General features: G+C 42.3%; 1 protein-coding gene and 1 long non-coding RNA gene across 4 annotated transcripts; one reads left to right on the top strand and one right to left on the bottom strand.

Annotated features, from left to right (window-relative positions):
- Nucleotides 1–4,690: 4,690 nt before the first annotated feature.
- Nucleotides 4,691–7,612, bottom strand: USP51 (ubiquitin specific peptidase 51). 3 transcript variants are annotated; one of them, XM_058713118.1, is made up of 2 exons: nucleotides 7,063–7,612; nucleotides 4,691–6,795 (listed from the first exon to the last, which is right to left on the bottom strand). In XM_058713118.1, exons 1-2 carry the CDS (start codon nucleotides 7,610–7,612, stop codon nucleotides 5,612–5,614), a joined length of 1,734 nt encoding a protein of 577 aa, XP_058569101.1. In that variant the 3' UTR covers nucleotides 4,691–5,611. The 3 variants fall into 3 exon arrangements, with proteins under 3 accessions (XP_058569101.1, XP_058569103.1, XP_058569102.1); XM_058713120.1 differs by having other exon boundaries at nucleotides 4,691–6,279; XM_058713119.1 differs by having other exon boundaries at nucleotides 4,691–7,236; nucleotides 7,475–7,587.
- Nucleotides 7,613–7,662: 50 nt separating this feature from the next.
- LOC131502380 (uncharacterized) lies at nucleotides 7,663–9,489 on the top strand. The gene is made up of 2 exons (XR_009257029.1): nucleotides 7,663–7,748; nucleotides 8,675–9,489. It is a non-coding gene; the product is annotated as an uncharacterized LOC131502380 (long non-coding RNA).
- Nucleotides 9,490–27,266: the final 17,777 nt, after the last annotated feature.

Here is a 27,266-nt window from a genome sequence, read left to right as displayed (position 1 = left end):
AAGAGAGAGAGAGAAGCAGAGAGAGAGAGAGAGAGAGAGAGAGAGAGAGCAAGTGGGGAAGGGGCAGGGGGGGTAGAGAATCCCAAGCAGGTGCTGCACTGTCAGTGCAAAGCCCAATGCAGGGCTCACAAACTGAGATCATGACCTGAGCTGAAGTCAGATGCTTAACTGACTGAACCACCCAGGGGCCCCATGAGGAAAATTTTAACATCAAATATTCCGTGTCTGTTGTCCCACTGTCTTCGATTATCATATATCTCTTTAACAAATGGGATAAAATAGCAAAATAAAGAACTCTGAAAAAATAAGTTGCTTTGTACTTAAGCAAGAGTAGTTTTAAGAATGGTATAGGCAGAAGCTATGTGGGGAACTAAAAGTGATGTAGGAGATGAGTATGTGACAATGATGTAAGATAAACACATGTAGAATAGCTTGGAAGTGAAAGGAAAAAGAAATAATATCAGGGACAGCAGCATCATGTGAAATTTATGAACTTTTGTTTGAAACAAGAACCTCAAATCAAAACCTTACAACATTTTTTTAATTTCTTCTGGTGACAATATATACCCCAGGAGGAAGCACTGGCAACTGAGGAACACTTCTTATGTATTATAGGGATAATGAGGAGAAGTTTTTGAAGAACCATCGTAGAAAATCTAGGATGTCTATTTGCTATATGTCTAGAAAAACCATGACAGTTGCTGGCATAGAGGGAAGAGTGTGGGAGTAAAGCCTCTTGGCAGTCAGAAATGGGTCAGAGGAGGATGGTGGTGCAGCATCCAAAAGAAAACAGGATTCCTTTTCCTCTAAAACTAGAGGGAAGGTGTGGAGAATAGGTGGAAATAGAAGTGTATTGGAGTGGGTGGCTAGATAAATCAACCACTCTTATAAGTATTTTAACCTTAGAAAAATAGGATATAAAGTCAACTACTAAAGCAAAGTGTAGGATGGAATTCATTTTGTTTATTCATTCATGCATTCATTCAGCCAGCATATTAAGAACCTACCATATAGTGTGATTGGCCTGAGGGATTTACAGACATGTAGTTCCAACTCTGGCCCAGAGTAGATACAATTGTGTGTTTGGAAGGAATCAAGATAAAGAACTGAAAATAGTGTGGAAACAACAGAATTGGACATTACAAATCAGTATTGTACCACCTAGGAACCATATCCTAATAGGCAAGACCACCACAGGTAGTCTCCACCACAGGTAGGTGGGAAGGATCTATGGTTAAGGGGCTGGTATTTATTGTGGGCACTCTGGAAAGACCAGGGGGAAGGTGACTGATGAAAGTGGCACACAACATACTGGTCACAGCATTGAAGCTAGAAAGGAAAACTGGTGTATATATAGAGAGATGATGGTTTCACATACGGTAAAAAGATTAGATCTTACAGCCGGGTCTCGGAACTCAGTCAAGCATATGACATTGGGTGAAGCTATATATCTAGTAATGGAGCAGGATTTTAGCCTCCTCCATCCTGTGTATCCTTAGGAAAGTCATTTAGCCTTATGTGACTATCCTAATCAGCCATTGCCATAGAGACATATTCACCTGTAACATGCGCAATTTTGTTATTATCAATTGATAGATTACTCTCCAGGTTTGTCATCTAGGTTTGTCAAAGGCTGTCTGCCTTCTGCGCCATTTTGGTCTATTGTGTCTTCCATAGAAACATCAGGAAAAGCAAAACAAACAAAAATCTTTGAATTTTCTGTACTGAATTGTAATGGATTATGTACAAGTTTTTGGAACCTGGGTTTGAATATTGACCTCACTACTTAAAACAGTAAAGTGAACTTAAGAAAACCACTTTTCTATTCTGAGTCTCACTTTCCCAGTCTGTGAAATATGTTCGGTAATGATTGTCTTCCAGGATTGCTTTGTAAACTCAGTGAAATACTAGAGGTAAAACAGTTACCATAGTGCCTGGCCTATCTATTCATGGTACCCATGAAACATTATTGACTTATTCTTTCTTTAGTTGGGAATAGCCACATCATTGCTGTGAGTAAAGTTTGAAGCCTAGAAGAGGTCAGTAGCTGAGCTAAAGACATGCAGGGACCCACTCTGGTTTCTCAATCTTATATGACAGAATTCATTTGAGGTCATCATTCTCTTCCTTCTCTCCCTTTGTGGTCCTAGGAACAGGATCCCCCCCAACCATATAGTGTGTCTGATGTGTTCAAAACGCTTGGCTACAAGTGATGAGATCTCAACTCAAACTAGCTTAAGCAAGACAAAGGATTTTATTGGATCGGAGAGCTGGGAACTTTGGGACTTCAGGCACAGCTGGATCCACAAGGTTCAAATGGTGCTCTCTAGGTTCTTTCTCCCCATCTCTAATTCTGTTTTTCTCCTCATGGTATGAATATCAACCCCTAAAATTCTCAGATTAATGTCATCCTAATCTAGAGACTTCAGCATGGAGAGGGAGCTTCTTTCTCCCAGTGTCTATACATATTCAATTTAGCAGTGGGCTCTGATTGGGCCTGTTTAGGTCCTATAACCATCCTCAAAATTGCTCTTGTGGGAGGGGTGTGGGTGGAGGAGTGGAGGAATTGAGAACTCTAATTTGGCCTAGGCTGTGGGACATGTTCACTCTGGGGAGGGGTGAGAGGAGCACAGCAAGGTGATCAGTAGCCCCAGTGAAACCACACGGAATGAAAGAAGGGCTAGAGTGCTAAGCAGACAACCTACACCTTCCTCACTAAACAGCCACCAGACATCAGTCCTCTGTCACAGTTATAGTGTGCCATGTAATATAAAACATTGTGGAATGGTGAGATACATGGTATCCTGGGAAGGTAAACTTATGCAGTACACCATGGAGAGGTGTGGCACACAATCATAAGGTGAGAGACACTGTGGGAAGCTCAGGGAAACTGTGGTGATGGACAGTGTTGCCACAAACATGCCATAAAACCCAGCCTCACTTTCAACTGCTGGTCCCCCTCACCACCCACTCTCTCAGGACCACCAATTCTCACACTTGTGCTCTTTTCTTGCATTGTTCCCGGTACTCCCTCCACATAACCTGGCTATTCCTCACTGAACACCTACTTTGGTAAGCCATCCCCTGCAGCTAAGTAGCATTTCATACACTGTTTTTGGGAAAGATACAAACCTGATCACACTGTATTACAGCACAGGGCACTTAATGAGGGCTTGATGGATAAAATGGGTGAGATCACATTACTGAGAGGGTGAATAGAGCAAATAACTGAACTCATCCTCATATTCAACAAACATTTATTAACACAGAAATGAATAAGGCTTGGCCCCCTGTTAGCAGAATGCTCAGTACAGAGGGGCAGACAATCACAAAGCTCCAGTAGAATCACAGTAGAATATCACTGAGGTACAAAGTACTTTGAGGCACAGTGAGAGGGATAGAGGGGTGAGGAACAATTTTCCAATTTATGTCTTTGTAGAACATTTAGAAAAGGCTCCAGAGAAGTCATCTGTGAGTAGAGTCTTGAAGGAGGAATAGAAGCCACCAGATAAACAGTCAGAGGAGCCCTACAGGCTGGCACTCAGAAATGTAGGTAAATAAGTGGTTCAGGGAACCAGGCATGAATAATAGAAAAAGGAAAAAAAAAGAGAGAGAGAATAAGGAATGAGTAGGACCATCAAGTACAAAGCTCTACTGTACTCTACTGTAGAAATTTAAAGGTCTTGTTTCCCTATGGAGAGAGAAGAGGGAGAGCAGAAGATGGTATGTTCTCAGATATGGGTCCCTGTTACTTCCTCAATCAGGTCATAGGGCTTGAACATCAAAGCCAGAGCTTAAATTGTGATCTAATATCCCTAAGCCACTAAATTGTCAAGAACCACTTTTCAGTAGCAAAGAATTTGTATGAATAATGCAGTTCTAAATGGGAGAGAGTCCCTACTATTCATCTTTTTCAGATGCAGTTGATTCTTCCTAAGAAACAGCTCTACTTCTTTCAAAATCAGATGGGGTGTGGAACCTGAAAGGGGAAGGCAGGCTAGAGTTCAGGCCTTGCAGCAATCTCACAATTGGATGTAAAATGATGGTTAAGACTATTTTTTTTCAAATTCTATGTATGTGTCAACATAATATTCAAAAAATATTCACAAACCCTTTGTTTTGTTTTTCTTATCTCCACCATTTTTCATACCCGTATGCATTTTAATGTTTAAATTAAAAATAAACTTGTTTTTTTTAATTTTACTGTTTTTTTCTATTTAAAATGTTTTTAATTTATTTTTATTTACATTTAAAAAATTTTAATCCTTTTTATTTAGTTTTTATTTAAATCTCTCAAATTGGACTTCCTTAAGGTTATTTATATATCTTAAAATTCCTTTTTCTCTATTTTTTTTCCTTTTCAAAATTTTTACTGTATATTTATTTATTTTGAGAGAGAGAGAGAGGAAAAAAAAAAACAAGTGGGGAAGGGGCAGAGAGAGAGAGAGAGAGAATACCAAGCAGGCTCTGTACTGTGAGTGCAGAGCCTGACTTGGGGCTCAGTCCCACGAACTGTGAAATCATGACCTGAGCTGAAATAAAGAGTCAGATGCCTAACCAACAGCCACCCAGGCACCCCTAATTTTTTTTTAATTAAAAAAAGTTAATTTTGTCTTCTTGTCTTGTTCTAAATTTTCCTCCTTTAAAATATTTCTGTAAACTTAAATTTGAATTTTCATCCCATTCTATATTGGAAATTTTATTTCTTAAGCTCTTCGTGAATTTTGCTAACTTCTCATTTTTCAACACGTGTATTTTATGGTCTAATTTAAAATGTTTAATATAAACATTTTATTTAACTTTTAAGAGCTCCATTCCCCTTTAACTTTTTACTTCTAAAACTTTAAATTTCACTTTAACTTTTTTGTAAACTTTCATTTTTTATCTTTGTCCTTGTTTTATTCATTTTACCTTTTCTAAACTAAGAAAAATGTGTTTTTAAGCCTTAAATAATTTTGAAATTTTAAATTAAAAAAACTTAAATTTTAAAAAATTTCTTTTAAAATATTTAACTTAAATTTTTCAACATTTGGAAACATTTTCTTTTAAAATTAAAAAAAAAGTTTTCTTCTTTTTAAATATTTTCTTGTAAGGCTTTAAAAATTTTTTTTCAATATTCTTTTTTTCAAACCATTTGACTAATCAGCCACAGCTAGAATACCAATTGTGAAGCTTTTTGTTGATGTACAAATACTCCCTGATTTCACATGGTATTTTTGTAGAAACAAATGACATACAGCAGTGGCAGAACATCTCCATTCCCACTCTCCCCATCTAAAACAATCTGTTCATTTAATTATGCTTTATGTGACCATTTTCAACCTCTTCTCCCCCCCACCCCATTTCTTAAGGCTGAATGGTCACTAGTTAGTATTTTTTTTTCCTCTTACAGACCCATAAACCATGGTAAAATAGGTTCTTTATATCAAGGTGCTACTTGTCATATAGGTGCTATTTGTCATTGTCAATGCCAGGTAGGTTTTTGCGAAACTTCAAGAGGTGCTTGTTGTTGTATGGGTATTGTCATTGTCCATTCCAAGTAGGTTTATGTGTCATTTCAGGATCCTTGTATATTCATTTCCTTTTTTTTCCTGGTAAGTGTCTTGTAAGACTATTCTTTCTCTAGACCCTGTTTGTGATAGAACAGTAAATACCCTTCACTGTAGAGTAAGTCCTCAATGGTAGCCTTGGTGATGATGGCATCATCACAGCTAAACCATTGGTCCTTTTGTTGCCGGATAAAGCTGGTATAGTGTCCACTTTCCAAAGTTCCATGGTGATTAATCACTGCAAACAAGGAATACTTATTCTCATTGGGTGTACAATCTGTCGGTGGCTGGTCTTCCTTCATTCTGCTGTCCTTAGTGGAGGCCAAAAATGGAGTCATATCCAGCTCCAAGGGAAAGGAGATAAAAGTATTAATCTTTTGCCTCTGTTTACCTACATGTTCAAATCGCTTGAGATGAAAACAGGCCACGATAGGTAATTTCTTCATCGTGAGTTGTTTGGTAGATTCCTGATAGCTTTGGCAACTACTGCATTTGATTTTGGCATTGCTTCCTAGGTACTCTGGCCTTGTAAACCACTGTAGGCAATCTGTGAGTGAGGGAATACCTGGTATGTGGTCATCCCTACTCACTGTGCTGTCAGCTCCCTCTGGACTCTGGGAACTGAATGTGGCACAAGATCCAGGCAAGTCCAAACTGATGTCCCAGCATGGGTCTATTGTGGTAGAGACACTATGGCAAGCTTGACATGTGACATCTGACTGCAAGCCACCTGTAAAGATTTGGTCTATGATGCAGTTACAGCAGTTGGGGTTATTGGCCTCCTGCCCAACACTATCATCTTTGCTGTGTCTATGCAGCACATCTAATATTGCGATAAGGAACTCATGGGCATCCTGCTGCCTATATCCTGCTAAGTGTTCTGCATGAATCCATATTAGATGCAATAACTTATAAGGAATGTGAGGAGTTCGGCTCCCAGAGTACATTGCATGAAAAAGAGAAGACATTTCACAGACAAGACACAAGCTGGGGCTTGTCATTACACATTTATGCTTGTCAGAGAGAAAGAAATCTTTCAATAAAGGAATATGGGTAAGTGCCTGGACAATACAATTCATAAAGCACGTGTTCCCAAGATTGATTAGCCCTCTCAGGCCTACAGTACAGACTGACTTTTTCCTCCTCTTTTTCTTGGGTTTCACCAATTTTGGCTCCTGTTCCTTTGACTCACAGGTTGAATGTTTCTCTTCAACACCTGATGTCATACACTGCTGTTGAGAAACATCTGTTGAGATGGAAGTTCGTAATTTCAGAATTTTCTCTTTTGTTTCTTTGGCAATCTGTTCTATGTCTTTGTCATATACATAATCCTTACACATAAAGCAATATATAACCCCATGATAGAGGTCTACAGCTAAATTATGCTGTTTTGTTTCTGCATGTTTGTGAATATGTTTCTCAGTAAAGCAGCCAAAAAAGACACAGGAGAGACAAGAGTGGAGTCTGTTCATATGGGTACTACATACATGACAGAAGCATGACTTTGCCTTACGTTTCCTAGTTTCTGGGGTCCCACTCCAAACGAAACGATGGTAGATCAACCGCAGGTTCTTCCTCCAGTTCTTAGCCACTTTAAAGCTCTCCACATGAGAGCAGCCTGTAGGACCCTGATCAAACTCCACCTCCAGCAACCAGTCCCCTAAGCCACCTCGATCCGCAGAGCCACCTAGGTCAGGAGAACAGCTTTGCAGCATCTGGGGCCTAGACCCAGGCCGGGATCTACGCCGCGATCTGCGCCAGGACTGGGGCCGGGTCAGAAGCTGAGGGGCTGGAGGCTGGGGTGGGGCCGAGGGCCCGGGCAGGGCTCGGGCCCCGGCCCGGGGCTGGGGCCGAGGGCGGGGCTTGCGGCGCGGGCAAAGGGGCGAAGAGCTGCTGTAACAGCGAGGTGGGATTGAAGGGAGCACCTCCTTATCGCCGCCGCTGTCACTCCACGTCAAGTTCTCCTCCGAAGCAGGCTTACGCTCTTGTAAAGGCTCCAGCTTCACCTCCTCAGCTCCCTGGCCTGAACACATCTTTGCCTCCCCCACCGCCTCCTTTTCCATTTTCCCCGCCTTTTCAGCCACCTCCTCGGGCGAGGCTCCTCCCCCACCGCCCGAGCTCTAGCGGACCAAAGAGCTGGAAGACAAGGAAGTTTCCCGAACTTGGGCCATCAACTCACCGCCCGGCCTGAGAAGAAAGGTCTGGAATGGAGCTGCGACTGTAGATGGAATAAGACAGGGATTTCTGTGAATGATCTAGCCAGTATCATGGCGGCGGTGCGCCATTAGCACCCTCAGGACCCCTCCCACCATGAGTTCAGCCAGAGACCAATGCGGGCTCCACCCCCTCTGCTCAGGGGCTCCCGGAGCTGCTGAGGAGACAGAAGCAGTTACCTGGTTTAAAAGCGATCCGATCGTGCTGGGAGTGGGGGGCTGGGGTGGGGGAAAGGGAGGAGGACAGAGGGAGGAAAACGTGGAGGTGGGGTGTGGTACGGCCTGAGCTTTAGGGTGGAGATGGAATCTTCTTTTAAAAAAGGCGCCACCCTCTAACTGACTTTCCTGCGCTTTGCGCAGCCTCACTTTGGCATAGCTTCCTCTGACGTTCTTTCCTTTTATTCTAAAAACACACTGGGGTCAAAATTTACCTTAAAAATTGCTAAAAGGGGACCACCTATGGAAAATGGGCTCAGGGAAAGAAAGTGTCCTCCTCCTCCCTGGAATGGAGCTCCTCCCATCTTACCTATGCTGCTGGGACTGGGTATGTTCCACCCTTGCCGCTACCTCCAAGGGCATTGTCTTTTGGTCAGCCAAACTCTTGCGCCCTCTCACGCTCTTTTCGCACTTGTGTTCCTTCTCACACCTCGTTTCTTGCTTCAGCACCTTCATTCCCTATTCCTCCGAGAATTCGGACTGTCTCACGCCCTCCACGCGTTCACCGCCCCTGTCTTCAGTGTTTGACCCCCAAGATCTCTGCCCCTTCCCGCCTTCGTCCCCGCAACGCCCCCGGCTCCGCTGTTTGCTTATAGGTCTGGGTTACCTTGGGCCACAGGCGCGTGATACAGAACGTCAGCAGCTGCTGCTGTACAGGCGCTCCTCAACCAACGTTCTCTCCTGACCTCTTCTCAGGGCTGGTCACAAGGGGGCCGCCCCCTGGCCCCTCCCCTCTCGACGTGTGGCCCCCCAGCCCCGGATTCTGCCCTCCTGCAGTGATGAATGGCACCGCTGTCCGGTTTGGTCAGACCTCTTCCTGAAACAGATTCTACTGGAGGTAACCACAGCGACGGATTCTAGAGAAAGCCCCTGAAATGGAGGTTCTGGTCTCACCTGGCTCCAGGCCCGGACTCTGCAGATAAAAAAAGATTCATTGGGGTGGCGGTTGGGGTTGCAGGAAGGGCAACACTCTGGCAAGAATCCCTCAGGGAACCATCAAAAATTGATCTCTGGGAATTCAGTGGAGAGAGGAGTATTATTCTGGAGTGTGGTGAGAGGAAGCATAAGGGCTTCAGGCCCTAGATAGGAGATCCCAAGCACTTGCTAGCTTTGTGAGCTCAGATAAAACACCTGATTTCCCTGAGCCTTAGTTATGTCATCTGTTAAACAAAAAATGGGAATAATAATCCTAACCTGTTATGAACACTAAATCATAGTATATATAAAGTAAAAGTTCCTTAAGTCACCTGTTTCTTTCACATCTGTTTCTCAGTCCACATCTTAAAATCTGCCTATAGCACAATGCCTGGTACTTAGAATACAGAAAAGGAGAACACTGTCTTTCCAAATTCTCTCAAAGTTATTGCTCAGTTCACTGAATTATCCCTCCTAACCAGTTCATGTATATGAACACACACTTAACAAGTGTACATGAACAGATCCCATAACTGTATTACTGTGCTAAATTGTGCTGTGAGAAATACAGAATAAAATGATTTGTGTCCTCCAGATTTTTTCTTCCCAAGGCCACAACCTCCGTGAAAGCTGCTATCTCTGAGGCTTGTTGCCCTTCCTGCCCTATCCATAGAATATTCCTGCTTATCATTGAAGATGTTTAATGCTACATTTAATCTTTCTGGGACAGTCATGCACCTCCTTTCTCAACCTCAGGATAAGGATTCAGTTCTCTCAGGCTCAGGATTGGTATCTTGTAGGTGCCTTCCCAAAATAATGTCAGTGATTTTAGGACATCGAAGAGATTCAGCAATCTGTATGAATTTCCAGAGTGAGCACAGATCATCATGATCTTGGAGAAAAGAACCACCATAACTGTCCTGTAGCCCAAAGTGACTATATGTTGAGAGGTTCAAATAAGAGTTAGTCTTCAGATGAATATGTTTGTAGGAACATTTGCCTGGGAGACAAGAGAGCAATGCTCTTATACTTTCCCACCATTATTAGCTTTGTTTGTAACCTTAAGCAAGCTATATATCACTTCTACAATTCAGTTTCCCTGAGTAAGAAAAGGGTTGATTTGACCTTTTAGCAGTTCTTACCATAAATTCATGGCAACTTAGCAGAAATCCTAATGAGGCTTCCAGTTCACAGATACTTGGCCCCCAAGTCAGATTAATGGCCGTGTGGCTGACTGGAAAGACTTTAACTGCCATGACTTTACACCAGAGAGGGGAGGCTTACTGTTTTCTGGCTAGTCTTTTCCATTTCTCTGGATGCAGCTAAGCTGCATTAGAGGAGCCTCAGGAGATGGGATGACCTGTTCAAACTGAGGTGTCTTTTGGCAGATTAGTTTGTCTTCCTATGGAGTTTACAAAGGACTTTTAAGCAAGGGTATCAGGGTTTTCCAACATCATGGAAATAGGCCTTGTATAAATGTTAAAGATTTTGACTTGGGATTTAGACAGATTGCACCAGAGGGTGGAAGAGCATACATACAAGGAAGCAGTAGGTGAGAGAAGCAGAAATGGAGTCACCAGTGGGTACTCAGGAGGACTTTGAGGGGAAGCAGTATCAGAGGCAATGACATGCCCTCCTGCTGGTGAGTGGTTGAGTGGCACAGAGGAAGGTGAAAACCTCTGGTGGCTTATAGGGAAGTCCCTTCTATCTCCCTCACTTCTTTTCCTCCATCTGAATTACCCTTTCTCTTGTGCATTCCTCCTTTGACAGAAATCTAGAGTGAGGTAAGGAGGGAGCTTACCTCCCTGGAAGTCCCAGCAGTGCCACCCTTACCCGAAGAACAGCCAGTCATTGCCCCCACCCCCATACTTGCCTATTCCATCCATACCAAACCTTGTGATTTTGATCCACTTCTTGACAATAAATCCTTGAGGGTTAGTTAAAACGGGAAGAGAGGGTACCTCATCAGGGTTCCATGAAGTAACCCCAGGTGTCCTACCCCAGTTCCATCCCCAGAGTTGACTTTGTTCTGGACCCATCTCCAAGGATCCAGTGTCCCTCCTGATTTACACAGTGTCCCTCCTGATTTACAGTGTCCCTGTTTTACACCTAGTTCAAATGTTCCCTCCTCCAGGAGGTCTTCTCTGACCCCCCCAGATCTGGAGGGTGTCCCTCAGAATACAGCAGCACTTTATAGACAGAGCCCTTCTGGACCCAGCCTCTTTAAAGAGGATCCTCTCTAAAGAGGTCCCTCAGTTTGGACCCTGCCCTAGCCCCTCACCCTTTTGTCATGAAGAGACCACCTACAAAGAAAGGTGTCCTGTTGAAGTGAAACTGGAAAACGTATTCAAATCTCAATCATGTAGAAGTACCTGGAAGAAAAGCTCTTTAGAACTATAGACTAATTTATGAAGGAATTTTTTTTCCCTCTAGGTAAGGGCATTTGCTCACCCACGGCTAACAAAAGACTTGGCTTATTTCTGGGATAGCAGACGTAGATGGAAATGCTGACTCATTTTCTAGCTGTGTAACTAGGATGAGGCCCAGTAGTTTGTTTTTGACAATTGACTAGCTAATGCTGGTGCAGAATGTTGATGCTGTTGGTATGGGGACTGGACTTTGAAAACAACTGTTGTGGGTTATTGTATAAAAACCCATAGGTCAAGACCTTAGTAACAGGAAACTTTTCCAATGTGGCTGGTTTCCCAGGGGTATTGGTATCTCTTTTTTTTTTTTTTTCTGACCACAGAAGATGCTGTAGTATCTGGGGGTGAGTAGAATAGAAAAGAGAGATATCTGCAAAAAGCCTGCTTCTGTACTCCTGGTGCCCCAGGACTTTTAAAACAAGCCTTTCAAAAAGAAAGAAAGAATATTTCTCCCAATCTGGGCGTCTTTTCAATCACCTCACTTCTTTGAGGCCAGCATTCCAAAAGGCAGACTTGTAGCCATTGCCTGCCCCTGACTAGGTTTGCAGGAAGAGTGCTGTGGATTGGGTTCAGGTCTTTTGGGACCCACGTTGTCTGCCAGCCATTTGCCCCCTTTTCCTTTGTATCCCTTCTTCTGCTCCCTTTCTTCCCTGTGCCTCAGCTCCTAGCTGGTCTACCTCCAGCCTTCCAAAGCAACAGCTTCAAACAACACTGTTGTGTGCATTCTCCTGCCCACAGACCCATGGTGACTCCCTGTAGCCTCTTGGTTTTTTAAAATGGAAAATTTCTAACTTAGTCCAACTTTCCCTACCCATAAATATGTCCAGCCTCATCTTTTTTCTTGTTATTATGTTTTTTGTTATTATTATGAGTTTTTTTCAATTTTTAAAAAAATATTTTTAGGTTTATTTTGTTTTAGAGAGAAAGAGAGGGAGAGAGAGAGAGAGAGAGAGAGAGAGAGAGAAAATCCCAAGCAGGCTCTGCAGTGTCAGTGTGGAGCCAGATGTGGGGCTTGAACTTGAACTGTGAGATAATGACCTGGGCTGAAATCAAGAGTTGTATGCTTAACTGACTGAACCACCTAGGTGCCCCTCAAATTTTTATTTAAATTCTAGTTAGTTAACATACAGTGCAGTATTGGTTTCAGGAGTAGAATTCAGTGATTCATCAATTACATGCAATACCCAGTGCTCATCATAACAAGTGCCCTCCTTAGTACCCATCCCTCATCTATCCCATCCCTCACCCACCTCCCTCCATCAACCCTCAGTTCTCTGTCTTTAAGAGTGTCTTATGGTTTGTTTCCCTGTGTCTCCCCCTCTATATGTTCATCTGTTTTGTTTCTTAAATTCCATTTGAGTGAAATCATGTGGTATTTGTCTTTCTCTGACTAACTTATTTCGCTTACCATAATCCACTGTAGCTCAATCCATGTCGTTGCAAATGGCAAGACTTCATTCTTTTTGATGGTTGAGTAATATTCCATTGTGTGTGTATGTGTATTACATACCACATCTTTTTTATCCATTCATCTATTGATGGACATTTGGGATCTTTCCATAGCTTGGCTATTATTGATAATACTGCTATAACCATTGGGGTGCATATACCCCTTCACATCTGTATTTTTGTATCTTTTGGGTAAATACCTAGTAGTGCAATTGTTGGATCATAGGGTAAGAAGGGACTGCTAGCCCTGGAGCCTCCAGAAATTTTGACACAGAGCTATGTTCTTTCTTCTTATTATTTATTTGCTTCAGCTCTTTGTTTTATTTTGTTCTTATTAAGTTTTTATTTAAATTCAATTTATTTAACATACAATGTACTATTAGTTTTCAGGTGTACAATTTAGTGATTTAGCACTTACATACAACTCACAGTGCTCATCACAAGTTCAATCATAATCCTCATCACCTATCTAACCCATCACCTACATACCTCCCCTCTAATAACCATCAGTTTGTTCTCTATAATTAAGAGTCTGGGGGCACCTGGGTGGCTCAGTCGGTTAAGTGTCCGACTTCAGCTCAGGTCATGATCTCACGGTTATTGAGTTTGAGCCCCGTGTCAGGCTCTCTGCTGTCAGAACAGAACCCACTTTGGATCCCCTCCCTCTCTCTCTGCCCCTCCCCTGCTTGTGCTCTGCTCTCTCAAAATAAATAAATAAAACTTTAAAAAGTTTGTTTCTTGGTTTGCCTTTTTTCCCCTATGCCTGTTTGTTTTGTTTCTTAAATTCCACATATGAGTGAAATCATATGATATATGCTCTTTGGATGGTAGAATATAATTGGAGCATGTGGCTCAGTTTAGTAAATTACTGAGTATCTGTGTGAGGGAGTAAGGAAACCTTGTTCACTGAAGAAGCCAACAGACTGCATGTCCCAGTAGGGGAGGGACAAGGATGCTGGAGTTCTAACAGAGAGTCTCCTCAGGTCTCACTATGAAAAGATTCTGAAAGAGGGGCTTATGCCTGCTAAATTGGCATCCAATTGTAGTGATATCTGAGAAAATCAAAGGCACTTATTGACTACAGGTTTGACCTGTCTCCTGGTAGCCGGTGCAGTTGTACTTTCCATTCTTTATCAAGTACTCAGTGCTTTACAACAAGTTACTACTTTCCCACTAACCTTAATTATATAATTGGTACTAGTATTGAATACATTGGCTTTTATATTGATACATTTTTCTTTTCAGTTCTTCATTCTTTTTTTTAATGTTTATTTTTTATATTTGAGAGAGAGAAAGTGACAGAGGGCAAGTGGGGAAAGGACAGAGACAGAGGGAGACACAGAATCGGAAGCAGGCTCCAGGCTCTGAGCTGTCAGCACAAAGCCTAATGCCAGGCTTGAACTCACAAACCATGAGATCATGACCTGAGCCGAAGTTGGATGCTTAACCCACTGAGCCCCCCAGGTGTCCCTCTTAGTTCTTTTTGAAGTTGTAAATGGGTACAATATTTTGATATCTAAAATGCTAAGATTCTTAGATTATAAAAAAAAAAAAAACACATACAGAATCAAGAGACTACCAGTTTTGGATTATTACCCAACTTCTATCTCTTGGATAGTAAAAGAGATATAAAAATGAACTACCACCTGGCCCATCTCATAGTATTGTGAAAAAAATAAAGTAGTCTATATCATCTTTGAACAGTATAATAATCTGTAAAACATGAAACAATGTATGTATCTAATATTAAATCCACAAATTATATAATTTTAGGAAGGAGTGATTTATTTTAATTTTTATTTTTTTATTTTTTTTTTTTTTTTTTTTTTTTTTTAAATTTTTATTTTATTTTTTTTTTTTTTTAAATTTTTATTTTTTTATTTTTGGGACAGAGAGAGACAGAGCATGAACGGGGGAGGGGCAGAGAGAGAGGGAGACACAGAATCGGAAACAGGCTCCAGGCTCCAAGCCATCGGCCCAGAGCCTGACGCGGGGCTCGAACTCACGGACCGCAAGATCGTGACCTGGCTGAAGTCGGACGCTTAACCGACTGCGCCACCCAGGCGCCCCTATTTTAATTTTTAAACTGATATTTTGAACAGATATATGCATATGAAAGAAAATTCAAAAAGTACAAAACTGTATATAGTGAAAGGTTTCCCTCCTTCTCCTGACCTCAGACTTAACCTTCATCCTGCCAGAGACAACCACTATTCCTAGATTCAGGTGTATCCTTCCAGAAATATTCTGTGCAAATACAAACCTAAATGGGTACTATCTAGTTCTTGTTTAACACAAATGTCATCAATAATATAAATATCCTACTTCCCAGTGTTTCTTAAACTAACAGTACAACCTAGAAAGCATTCCACATCAGAACAAAATGAATCAAAAACTTGCAGTTTGTATAGGATGTGTGTCTTATGACCTACTTTACATGAAAAATATAGTTAATAATACCATATAGAATACTAAACTATTGCTAAGAAGGTAGAATTGAGGTATTCACATCACACACAAAAATGGTAGCTGTGTGAGGAAATAATGTATTAATAAGATTGACCATAATAATTTCAATATGTATATCAATCATATACTTCATAATAAATATATACAATATTTAACAACACATTTTATTTAAGTTTTTATTTATTTACTTTGAAAGACAGTGAGTGCAAGTCAGAGAGGAGAGAGAATCCCAAGCAGGCTCCATGCTGTCAGTGCAGACACCACTGCGGGGCTTGACCCATGAACCATGAAATCATGACCTAAAGCAAAATCAAGAGGTGGATGTTTAACCACCTGAGCCACCCAAGTGCCCCAACATTGCAATTTTAAATGCAGTACGAAAATTAGTTTTTAAAATAAGAATATCATGAGATGATTTATATTCCAATGATTGCATAAAATCTTTGATTTTGATAATTTTAACCAATTCCTTTGTGTCCATATTTTGGTTATGACTTCTTTTTGTCATGCAGTCATACTGCGAAGAATACACTTGTACAACATCATTTCACACATCTGTGTATCTATCAGTGGGACAAATGCCTGAAAATTTGTTCAATAGCCATTTCCTAAGTGTCTCCTGAGTGCCAGGCCAGGGACTCAAAGCTCAGGATTACAACACGCTTAAGTTGCACTCAACTCACATCACACAAGGTGATGCAAAATTCACGATCACTACTGTGAACCCCAAAGTATGGTTGTCAATATCAACAGTCAGGGGACAAAACAGCCACAGCAACTAGGGAAAGCTGTAATCCATGTGGTGTCCATTTGACACTAAAAGCACTGTTGCTTTCATCCCCAGTTGTGGGGGCCACCATAAGAGTTCTGTACTTTCCCCCCAACCTTCTGCATCCATGTGTGAAAACCAGGACTTTTTATGTCCTAGAGAGAGGTTTCCCAGGGCACAGGGTTTTTAGCACTAAAATTGGGATACCCCTGAGCCAACCAGTCAGTTGGTCACCCTTCCACTGTTTCTCAGCAGGCTCTTTCTTTTTGTTCTTTTTAAGTAAGCTTTACAACCACCATGGGGCTTGAACTCACGACCCTGAAATCAAGATTTGTATGCTCTACTGACTGAGTCAACCAGGTGCCCCTACCCTTCCACTGTTTCAACCGGAAAAGCTTTGTAAAATTTTACTTAAAACAAGAAATTTGGAAGGAACACCATCTGAAATAATTTACCAAACTTTATTGTCTGTGCTTGAGAGAATGGAGTTAATGAGAAACTACACAGATGAAAACGTATTGGAATTTGAAAGGATGTTACCAGTGTAAAGCTAAGGAGAAAGTCTGGGATTTTAGTCAACCTGTCATATAATTTCCCAAATGTTTTACTTTGGTGGTAAGTCATCATGTTCAATGATCTCTGTCTGGTCCACAGAAACATTACAGTAAATATTCAAAAGTCTTTTCCCAATAAACTTTATGTTTACACCTTACTTCAAATAACCAGCAGAGAGAATTAACATTCTGGAAAACTAGACACTGAAATAATGAAAATAGGAAGGACATGTGGACCTTGATGGGCTCCATATAGTGACAGAGCTGCAAAAGAGTTTAGAAATCATATCAAGCAATGTCTATACACTTTAATAAAGTGGGGTGTCAAGCCACAAGCTCTATTGCGTGTTAGTTTTATCATCAGTAGCTTTTTTTTTCATTTAAATGACTGTAACTGTTTTTAAATTATTTTGAATATCATCTTTGCATGTATGTGGTCTCAAGGTTTCTTTCCCATGCAGGCTCTCATTTAGAGGTGGCAGGGGTTCTGGAAATCAAGATAGAGCCTCTTCGGCTCTCAGTTGCTTCCCTGATTCTTCATTAGGATTTATCCTATTGCAGCTCCATTTTTAATGATCTTGGGTGCCCAGGAGCAGGGTTGGCCCACTCTGTATGAGTTGGGTGGTGAAAAGGACAAGTGACTCCAGTGTTAAGTGGTGACCCTAGACCATCCTCTTTTCCTCTCCTCCTGCTAGCCCCCGTCTCACAGTGTGCCAGTGATTAAGACTGGGGGCTCCTCCCATCTACCATCAGAGACAATCAGACCTATGTAGATCAAATTCTCTGGATTTTCAGGGACAGGTCTGATTACACCTAATTTTGTCATCTTGAAAACCGCAGTCTGATTAGTGTGTGGGCAAGTACAATTCAATTTTTGTACCTTTATGAGGATTCATATGCCTACGTTCATAAATCAAAGTCAAGTCAAAAAATCAGGACATAAAATCCTATTTATGGTATGATCTTAGTCATCGAAAACATGCATATGCACAGACCATAAGAGGGGAGCAAATATATTGCAGAACAAACAGTGGAGATTTATGGTGATGAGATAACATTGACTTTCTTTCCTCTTTTTTTTTTTTGTTTCCACAAATTGTTGTCATGTGTCTATGTTGTATGTTTAATAAAAGATGAGAAAATAATAGCACACCTTGTTCACTGCACACTTCTCTATTTTTTGTTTTTAAAATATAGTTTCTGTAGAATGGGACAGCTTCTCACCTCCCCTTTCCAGAGAGGACCCATCACATCTACACACACACACACACACACACACACACACATGCATACACACTCACATGCACACAAATTGGGGGACTTGTCTCAACACCTGTTCTACCACTGGCACAGCAATTAACAGAGTATGGTATTTGGTGGACAACTATGGAAAGATTGCCATGCCCTGTCCCAGGGTAATGGATCCCCAGAGACAGAGGATCCCCTAGGCAGAAGTTCCTAAAGAGTGCAAGATTCCCTTGCTATATCGTTGTTGCATTGCAGGTGGCTCTGACTTTGGTTAGGAGACGTGCCCTTGGTTCTGACCCCTAAAAACTTCTCTGCACCTCAACTATTTTCTCTACCAACCTTACATAAGAGAGAGTTAATAATTCCTGTCACCTGGTTTCTTTTAACTAAGAAAAATTCAAGCACACCACCCTCAACTTTCTTTTTGTTAAAACTTTCTAAATGTTTTATTTATTTTTGAGGTGGGGGGAGGGAGCGGGTGGGGGAGGGACAGAGAGAGAAGGAGACACAGAATCCAAAGCAGGCTCCAGGCTCTGAGCTGTCAACACAGAGCCCGACGTGGGACTTGAGCTCATGACCTGAGCTGAAGTCAGACGCTCAACCGACTGAGCCACCCAGGCGTCCTGTCCACCTTCAACATTCTTACCAGAGGTGCATATTACTACATACAAAATTTCTTTACATGTCCTTCAACAAGAATAAGAGAAAAGTGATTTCTCTAAAATAAAATGTGTTTAAGAGATCAGGAAGACATCCGCTCCTTTCAAACTTCTTTCTTTGAGTAAATAAACGTTGCTTAAAATTGCAGGGCTATTTCCAGCACCATTTGTTTAAGGGTGGCTTCTATCTGCCAGAATCTGCAATTGGCACACAGTCTACAAATATGTGACTGATATTTCACAGGCATTTTTCATATTTCACTTGCTATTGTTCCCATAAACGTGACTACCTCTTATTTTTTCTCTCTCATCTCTAACCCACCCTCTACACGCACATTACCCTCAGTAATCCCAGCATTTCATTTTTTTTTTATTTTTAACTTTTTGTTATGGAATATTTCAAACACATAAACACAGAAAGAATAGTACCATGCACTCCGTGTACCCATTAAGTTCAAGAGTCACCAACTTCAACAGTCATTAACTTTCTTCAATTCTTGTTTCATCTATCCCCCATCATACTTAAAAAAAAAGTGTTGCTTTGTTTTGTTTCTCTGAAGTACTGTGAAACAAAATGTGGACATCAACTCATTTCATCCAGAAATACACTCTAATAGGTAAGGATCCATTGTAACAGAACCATGGCACATATCATACCCAAGAAAATGTCCAAGATTGCCTTAGCATCATCTACTACCCAATAATAACGTTTCCATTTCCCCAATTGCCTCATCAGACCTGTATTTATACATGATTTATGTATTTGTGCAGTTTGTTTGCTCAAATTAGGATCCGAAAAGTCCCACACATTGCATATGTTTGATATGTGGCATAGTCTTTTAATGTTTTACATTTCCCCCTCATCTTTTCCATGCCATTTATTTGTTGAAGAAAATATGATCTGCTGACTTTCTTGCCAGGACTGGAGAAACAAAGGGTTCCTGGATTAGAAGCCCCTCTGGGGCATAATGACAGTCATGTTTTTTCTGGTTCTTGGGCCAGAGGGTTATGTCTGAGCATGTTTGGGGTCATTCTTTTCTTCTTTTCTCTATTTAAAAAGTTGCTTTAATGTGCATAATATGTATAACTTTCATAGTGGAAACATAGAGATGTAAATAGAAACAAAGGACCCTTAGTCAGACCATGTGCTCTGGTTTTTATTGTCATTGTGGAATGGTTACATGTCCCACATTCCATTCATAAGAATTAGGGATCATCTCCCTCCATCAATTTTTGACCCACAAACACACATCAGTCCTGGGAACTGTCTCAGTCAGTTACTTTCCATCCTTACAACTAGCGCACTGGAAGAACGGTGGTAAATCTTGGCAGGATCCCTTGGAAAGTTTGCTCTCCTCTACCCCCAAGGGAAGATTATTAAGCATATCCCTGCCTATTCCCAGGAAATAAAAGCCCCTTGCACCCACTACATTCAGATCTTACTAGGTTCTCCAAGGAGCAGTGGTAGAAATTGGAGACGAGTGTATCAGCTGTCATGTTCACCTCTGGGTGACTTGCCGTTTCCTCTTGTTTTATATTCAATAAAGGAGCAGCCCCACCTTGACACTTCTCATCTAAGTGAGGTGACAGAGGCCAGTGACAGGTGACAGAGGCCAGTGTGCATGATGGTCTCACCATCTTTTTTTTTTTTTCTCACAGGATTGAATAAGTTCCAGAAGCAAAGTTGTATAATGGGAATACCAGTTTGAAATAATAAATGTAAGTATTTGTCATTATTTTTGCAATGAATCTTTCACCTTCCAATAGTCATAATGGCCCTGGGATGGGGGAAAGGGTGTATGTCCCCTTGAGAAGAAGGATGGCATGATATAGGAGAATTCAGTCACTGATTCTTACAGGTAAAAGAAAGTGTTTCTTTCTCAGAAGTGAGGGAAGAGAGGTGAGTGAAGGAGAGAGGAAGGTAAGGAGGAAGAGAGAGAGAGAGAGAGAGTGAGAGAGAGAGAGAGAGAGAGAGAGAGAGAGAGAGAGAGAATGAATAATATTAATTAGATATGTGTGTCCTGATATCATCTTCTGAAAAATCCTATAAGTGGTGGTCTTAGATCAATGAGAAAGCTGGATATAGAAGCAGCATGTGCCAACAGCACTGGAGCCAGTATGATTGTTGGAAGACAAGAGAGAGTTATTGCAGTCTGTGAAGACACTTCACTCAGAGTGGATATGGAGACATCAGACCCATATGTACACCCCTAAAACTTCCTCAGCTCCCATTTGCTTTAGAAGAGATTAAGCCTATTTCACCAGCCTTCTGGAAGGGTACAGAAGACAGCTGAATGTTGTTGAGTGCATCAGGGTCACCCTAACTGAGGTGAAGGGACTGTGGAGCACATTGGTCTACAACGTCAGGTGTGTACACAGATGAGGTGGGTAAGAAGAGCATTGAGGTACAGGAAGGAAACGCTAGAAATTCTAAGCATATTTATTTTTATCACATCCTTTTAAATATCTAATTTTAGTGTATGTTTTATGATGAGCATTGCATACTAATACAGTGTCACTAGTATGTAATCTATAAATTAATAAATACGCATATATTGGAGATATGTGCTCAAAATCTTTTGTTACCAGTGCATGTATTAGATTCTCAGGGCTGCTGTAACAAACTACCACAAGCTGAGTAGTTGAGAGCAATGAAAATGTATTCTCTCACAATTCTAGAGGTACCAGTCTGAAGCAAGGTGTTAGTTAGCAGGGCCATGCCCCCTCTGAAGCCTCTAAGGAAGCATCCTTCCGTGTCTCTTCCTAGCCTCTGAAGGGTGGCGGCAATCCTGACTTTTCCTTGGCTTCTAGATGCATCACTCCAGCCTCTGCCTCCATTTTTTTAATGGTGTGCTCCTCCATGTGAGTCTCTGTCTCTGTATCCTCTATTTTTTTTTTTTAAATTTTTTTTTCAACGTTTTTTATTTATTTTTGGGACAGAGAGAGACAGAGCATGAACGGGGGAGGGGCAGAGAGAGAGGGAGACACAGAATCGGAAACAGGCTCCAGGCTCCGAGCCATCAGCCCAGAGCCTGACGCGGGGCTCGAACTCACGGACCGCGAGATCGTGACCTGGCTGAAGTCGGACGCTTAACCGACTGCGCCACCCAGGCGCCCCTCTATTTTTTTTTTTTATGAAGACAACAGTCATGTTGGATTTAGGGTCCACCCTAATCCAGTATGGCCTCATCTTAACCAATTACATCTGCAAAGACCCTGTTCCCAAGTGAAGTCACAATCTGAGGTAGACATGAATCTTGGGGGCACGCTAGTCAACCTAGTACACAGTGTGTAATGAAAAATGACCAGAGACCATTGTTGTAGTGAGTGTCACACTGGGCACCCACATTGGCGTCAACTTTGAGTTTCAAGCAAATCTCAAGGGGATCCATAAGTCTGGCAAGAGAAAAGTCCAGTAAGGAAGCAGTATTCAGGTTACATTGCCACATAAACAGAATCCAAAGAATAGCACTCAGACTGAGGGTGCCTCTGTACTGCCACCATGATATCATTTTAGCCACACTCTGTGGCATCATTTTATAGAGGAGAAGGAAAAGTAAGTAGAAGTTAGAATTGACTCAATAATTGCTTGAAATGGAGAAGCCAAGCTGGAAGAGCCCTGAAGAATCTTTAATCATGAAATGTAAGTGGTCTACCTGTCCACCTTTGGTACCCACTGGAGTGTGTACTGGAAAAGCAGGATTAGTTATGGGCAACAAGTAAGTCGCTTTGTCTTTGCACAACAGAGCTTAATGTATTACATTTTGAGATTCTGTTAACAGACAGTCTGTGTAAATGTGCCTCCCTGTCAATTTATGGTATCTATATCCATCTAGTGGTTTCGGACTTTGCCTAAAAGCTGGCATATCCCATATTCACATTTTGAAACCGCTTACAGATAATGGAGGGCAGTGCCATTCAATATTTAAGAGCAAAGTGCATATTTTGACTTGGAGAGACCTGGTTTCAAATCTTCACTCTGCCATTTAGTGCAAACCTTGCATGGCCCTGTATAAGCTGCCTAACCTCTCTGAACCCCAGATGCCTCATTTGGAAAATGGAGGACTATGAACCCTATCACACAGTGTGGTGAGGGTGAAATGATATAACATAGGTAATAGAAATACATGCCCAGAATGTAATAGGTGCTCAATTTACAAGAGCTGTAACTATGAATTACATTCCTTCCTCATTCAGAAATCTGCCCCAGGATGGGAGGAGAATCCTGTGCCGTCTTCAGAGCATCCTAGCAACTTTTCTGACTTTGCTATTGCACAATTTACCTCTAACTTAATGATTCACTACACGTGCCCCCGTGAGCTTCAGTGGTCTTCATATTTTAAAATAATTCCATGTCCTTCATTTAAAGATGAGTGAAATAATATTCTGCTGTCAGCTGATTTCTTTGTGGGAGTGCCTCACTAACTTGAAAGTGTTTATCATCACTATTATTGACATCTTTTCCACTAGATTCTCAAAAATATTCCTTCAGTCATACACCTAATATTTTTTTGACTGTTTAATGCGCACAAGGTACCATTCCAGACACCTGGGATATATCAGCAAATGGAGCAAACAGACAAACAGAATCTTGATCCCATGGAGCTTTGCATTCTAGTAAAATGACAATGAGAAAATTGACCTTTGCACTAAACCGCTGGCCATAGACACTGCTGCAATTTCCAGAGAAATCAGATAGGACAGAGATGTCTTTTTTTCCACCTTGGTGGGAATGTGACCAGCCTCATAAGCACATGTTGCTATCTATTATTATGTTTAGCCATCATAAGAATCATAGTATCTGCTTAGTCCCTCCTTGCACTATACAAAGCAGTTGTGCACCCTGTACCTCATTTAATGTTCCTAGCCATCTTGTTAAATAGGTATTATCGTTGTTACAGCCACTTTACTGTTGAAGATGCTGAGACTCAAAGAAATGAAAGTCTTTGTCCACTGTCACACAGCCCAGTGAAAGTGAGGAAGTCAAACCTTCTGATTCCAAATCCTATTATTTCTCCAAGGCTGAATGTAGCCCCAACCCCATGGGGCCCCAGCCCCAACCCATGAAGACTGAGAAAAAGGATGATCGTACCCCAGGATATGCAGGGCAGTGTGGGGGGGCGGGGGTGTCACTAAAAGAGAGAATGCTTATCAAAGAATGAAAGGCACTTGCCTCAGTGCAATGAGTGATGTTTCCACAGCCCTGGGGGCTCCCATCCATAGCCAAGGAGTTAGTACATGCCTGATAATCTGCTGGTTGACTCCACCATTCCAAGGACAAATGGCCCACATCTTGCCTTCCCAAACATCACAATGTCTGACCCACCAAAGGCTTACTTTAGCTGTGCAGAGACCTCACTGACAGCTAGGTCCACACTCTTGATCATGTGGGACAGAGAAAGATAATAATTTCCTGTTCATATCCTTATTAAGAGATAAGTCTGCCAAACCTGGAGTGGGGCTGGGAGGCAGATACGAGGAAGGAGCTCACAGCAACCAGTGCACTTTTGACTTCTCTGCCTTAAGAGAGAGACACAACAGACCCTGGGTTTGCTACCACCATTGGTGTCCAAAAGCCATAAACATGACTTTTGGCTGGTGGCTCCTCCTTACAGCAAAGCAGGACACAGTAGAGTGCAGTGGAAGAGGAAGGCTACTGTAGTCCATGGGTTCTTGGAGTGCTAGATATGGTGCATCCCACTAGTTCCCCCTTTGCTTTCCTATATCCACTCTGGTGCCAACTACACTCATGGAACTGTTTTCAGTATACATGTGGGAACACAGATGCTGATGGAGATAGACTGTGAGATACTTTGAGGAAAACCCTAGCATAGTGGTCTAACTGGATTCCTGCTCTAGGTACACAGCTTCTTCCACTCTTCTGGCATGCCCACTTCTGACAGTTTTCTTTAAACAAAACAAAACAAAACAAAACAAAACTGATAATTCAGAGGCTTTAAAAAAAAAAAAACAAAATCTATTTGCTGGTTTTATTCTCATGTAATCTCATCACTGATCCACACACTTCTTGCCAGGACTGGAGAGGCATATGGGTCATGATTACAAACCTGGCTGGAGAATATTGGGCGTCACAGTTTTCCTGGTCCTTGGACCTCAGGGTCTGGCCTGGGTAGTCCCACTCCTGGCTGCTGGAGCTCTTGTAACCTGCCCTGTGGGAGTCTATTGAATGAGGGTGGAGGGTTTGGGGGCATCAGTCACATGGTTATGGGAAGGAGGAGCCATTCTTTTCTTCAGGCAGCATGAGCTCAATGACCAGGGCCCTATGTTGAGGCCCTCTGCTGTTGACGTTCTTCAGGCGTTTTCAGTCTTTGTATTTGTTAGTTACATGACCCAAGCCTCATATCAAAGGCCGACATGCCATGGACTGAGGTTTTCTCAGGGAATCAGTCTGATTTTACAGAGTTGCAGGGAAGAACGGGGTGCTGAGAGACCCCTTGGAAGTTCTGAAGAAATCTTTGCTACGTTGGCAGCTCTGGCTCACGGGGTAGGATTCCACTGCCATTCCCTCCTCACTCCTCTTTTTCCTCCCAGATACCTGTCTGCAGCTTTGCATGCTGATCTCTTATTCCCTGACCTGGCATGTAGGTTGTTTGTACTCCTTCATCACCCTCTGCACACGCGCACTCTATCTTCTTCTTTCTCTGGCAAGATTCTTGAGACTAGTGTTTGGAAAGAACAGCAGATACATGTGTTTTCTCTTCACAGCTGCATTCCAAGAGGGTCATGCCAGGGCGGGTGGGAGGCCTCACAGCAGGGGGAGGAAGCAGGGAACAGTGAACAGAAGGAGCAGAGAAGCAAGCTGCCATGTCTCTGCCCTTTGGAACTGTCCAGGCTGGGTACCAGGAACTGGGTTCTTCTGTGACCCAGGCCTCCTGGAAGGCTGTAATTGCCACCTACTCACAGTTAACTATTGCTCAGAACCTGGAACCATGCTGCTTGCCCTCAACTTCCCCCCCCCCCACGATTTCTATGGAAGGTGTGTGTATGTGTGTGTATGTGTGTGTGTGTGTGTGTGTGTGTGTGTGTGAGAGAGAGAGAGAGAGAGAGAATGTGAGAGAGTACATGTATGTGCACATGTTTCTTTTTTTTTAATTTTTTTAACGTTTTATTTATTTTTGAGACAGAGAGAGACAGAGCATGAACGGGGGAGGGGCAGAGAGAGAGGGAGACACAGAATCGGAAGCAGGCTCCAGGCTCTGAGCCATCAGCCCAGAGCCCTACGCGGGGCTCGAACTCACGGACCACGAGATCGTGACCTGAGCTGAAGTCGGATGCTCAACCGACTGAGCCACCCAGGCGCCTCTATGTTCACATGTTTCTGTGTGAGAGAGCCCACTTGCTTGTCTGTGTGTATGTGTGTAAGAGAGAATATGTGAGAGAGCATTGTGTGTGTGTGTGTGTGTGTGTGTGTGTGTGTGTATGTGAGAGATCGCACTTGCATGTCTCTGCATGCTTGTGTGTGTGAGAGAGAGACAGAGAGAGAAAGAGAGAGACAGAGACTGTTAGATCATTGGCTTCACATCTATATATTCTAGGCCTGGGAAGAGGGAAGAACCAGAAGCTTAGAAATGCATCTTTAACCTTCTTTCTTTCTTGATATTTGGGTAGTTTTGGTAGTTTTGGTAGACATAACTTGCTTCTCCTTTTCATGTGTATATATGTGTGCATGTATGTTTGTGTTAGTGAGTATACCTGCTTTTGTAATGTGTGTTAGTTTCTAGGTATGTGTGTGTGTGTGCATTTGTGTGTATTTCTGGATGTCATACCCCCCTCTGAGATTTTGTCTCTCCTTATAGGTACACATGCATATGCTTGTGTACTTCCATGTGGCATGTGTGACTATAAGGTGCCTATGAATTTTTAGATATGTTAGTGGGTGTGGAAGTATATGTGGTGTACTTATGGCAAGTGTGTACATATGGCACCTGATTGTGCATGTACACCTGGGTGTGTGTCTGTCTGCCTGGGAATGTAAGCCTATAAGCACACACTCAGAAGTGAAGATAGGGATGGTGTCCCATCTAGGAGAGTCTGAACATGTGTGAGGCAGCTGTCTGTGGGTATGGGAGTATACGAGTGCATCTTTAGGAAGAGGTGGTTGTATTTCTGTATGACTTGGGAGGCAAGGTGGAGTTTTCACCTTCTGGAGGGAAGGGAGGCTTGCTTTATCACTTTTGGGGCCTAGGACATGTCTGTCAGAACTCCTTGGTCAATGAGCTGAGAATGAGAGCTGAGGCTATGAGTACAGGAAGGGACAGCAGAGAGGTCAGGAGGGTCAGAGAAGCATATAAAAACAAGTGTAGTCAGACAAATTTCAAGAACTGGGGGCACAGAGCAACCATGTCAGGAACAAACTTGAGGGTGGCAGAACAGCCCATGGTATCCTGGCTTCTGTGAGCTGTCTTGGGGATGGGGGTGAGAGGGGCAGCCCAGATGAAAGATCAGACATGGGCAGTAAACAACAGGAAGATGTACTGCAGCCAAGAGGCAGAGGAACATTGCGGGGAAGGTGGGCCCTCCAGACAGCAGAAAAGGAAACAGGTTCTCAGGGAAAGGAGACCCCCTGGCAGGCTGGGCTGTGGCACCACTTTCCACTTACTATTGGCCTGAGGGTCACATTTGCATGGACTAGTACCGAGCCAAGTCCCGGGTCTTGTGTGGCTGAGATGACACAGATGATGGCTGATGACAGGCTAAGGTGGTATGTGGACTGAGTTTGATGATCAGCCTTGGGGCAAAGAGCAGTTCTATCCTGCTATATGTTTGTAGGGTATTATT

Source organism: Neofelis nebulosa, chromosome X (genome assembly GCF_028018385.1).
Source record: "Neofelis nebulosa isolate mNeoNeb1 chromosome X, mNeoNeb1.pri, whole genome shotgun sequence".
NCBI classification, from domain to species: Eukaryota; Metazoa; Chordata; class Mammalia; order Carnivora; family Felidae; genus Neofelis; species Neofelis nebulosa.
This window is presented reverse-complemented; position numbering and strand designations above follow the sequence as displayed.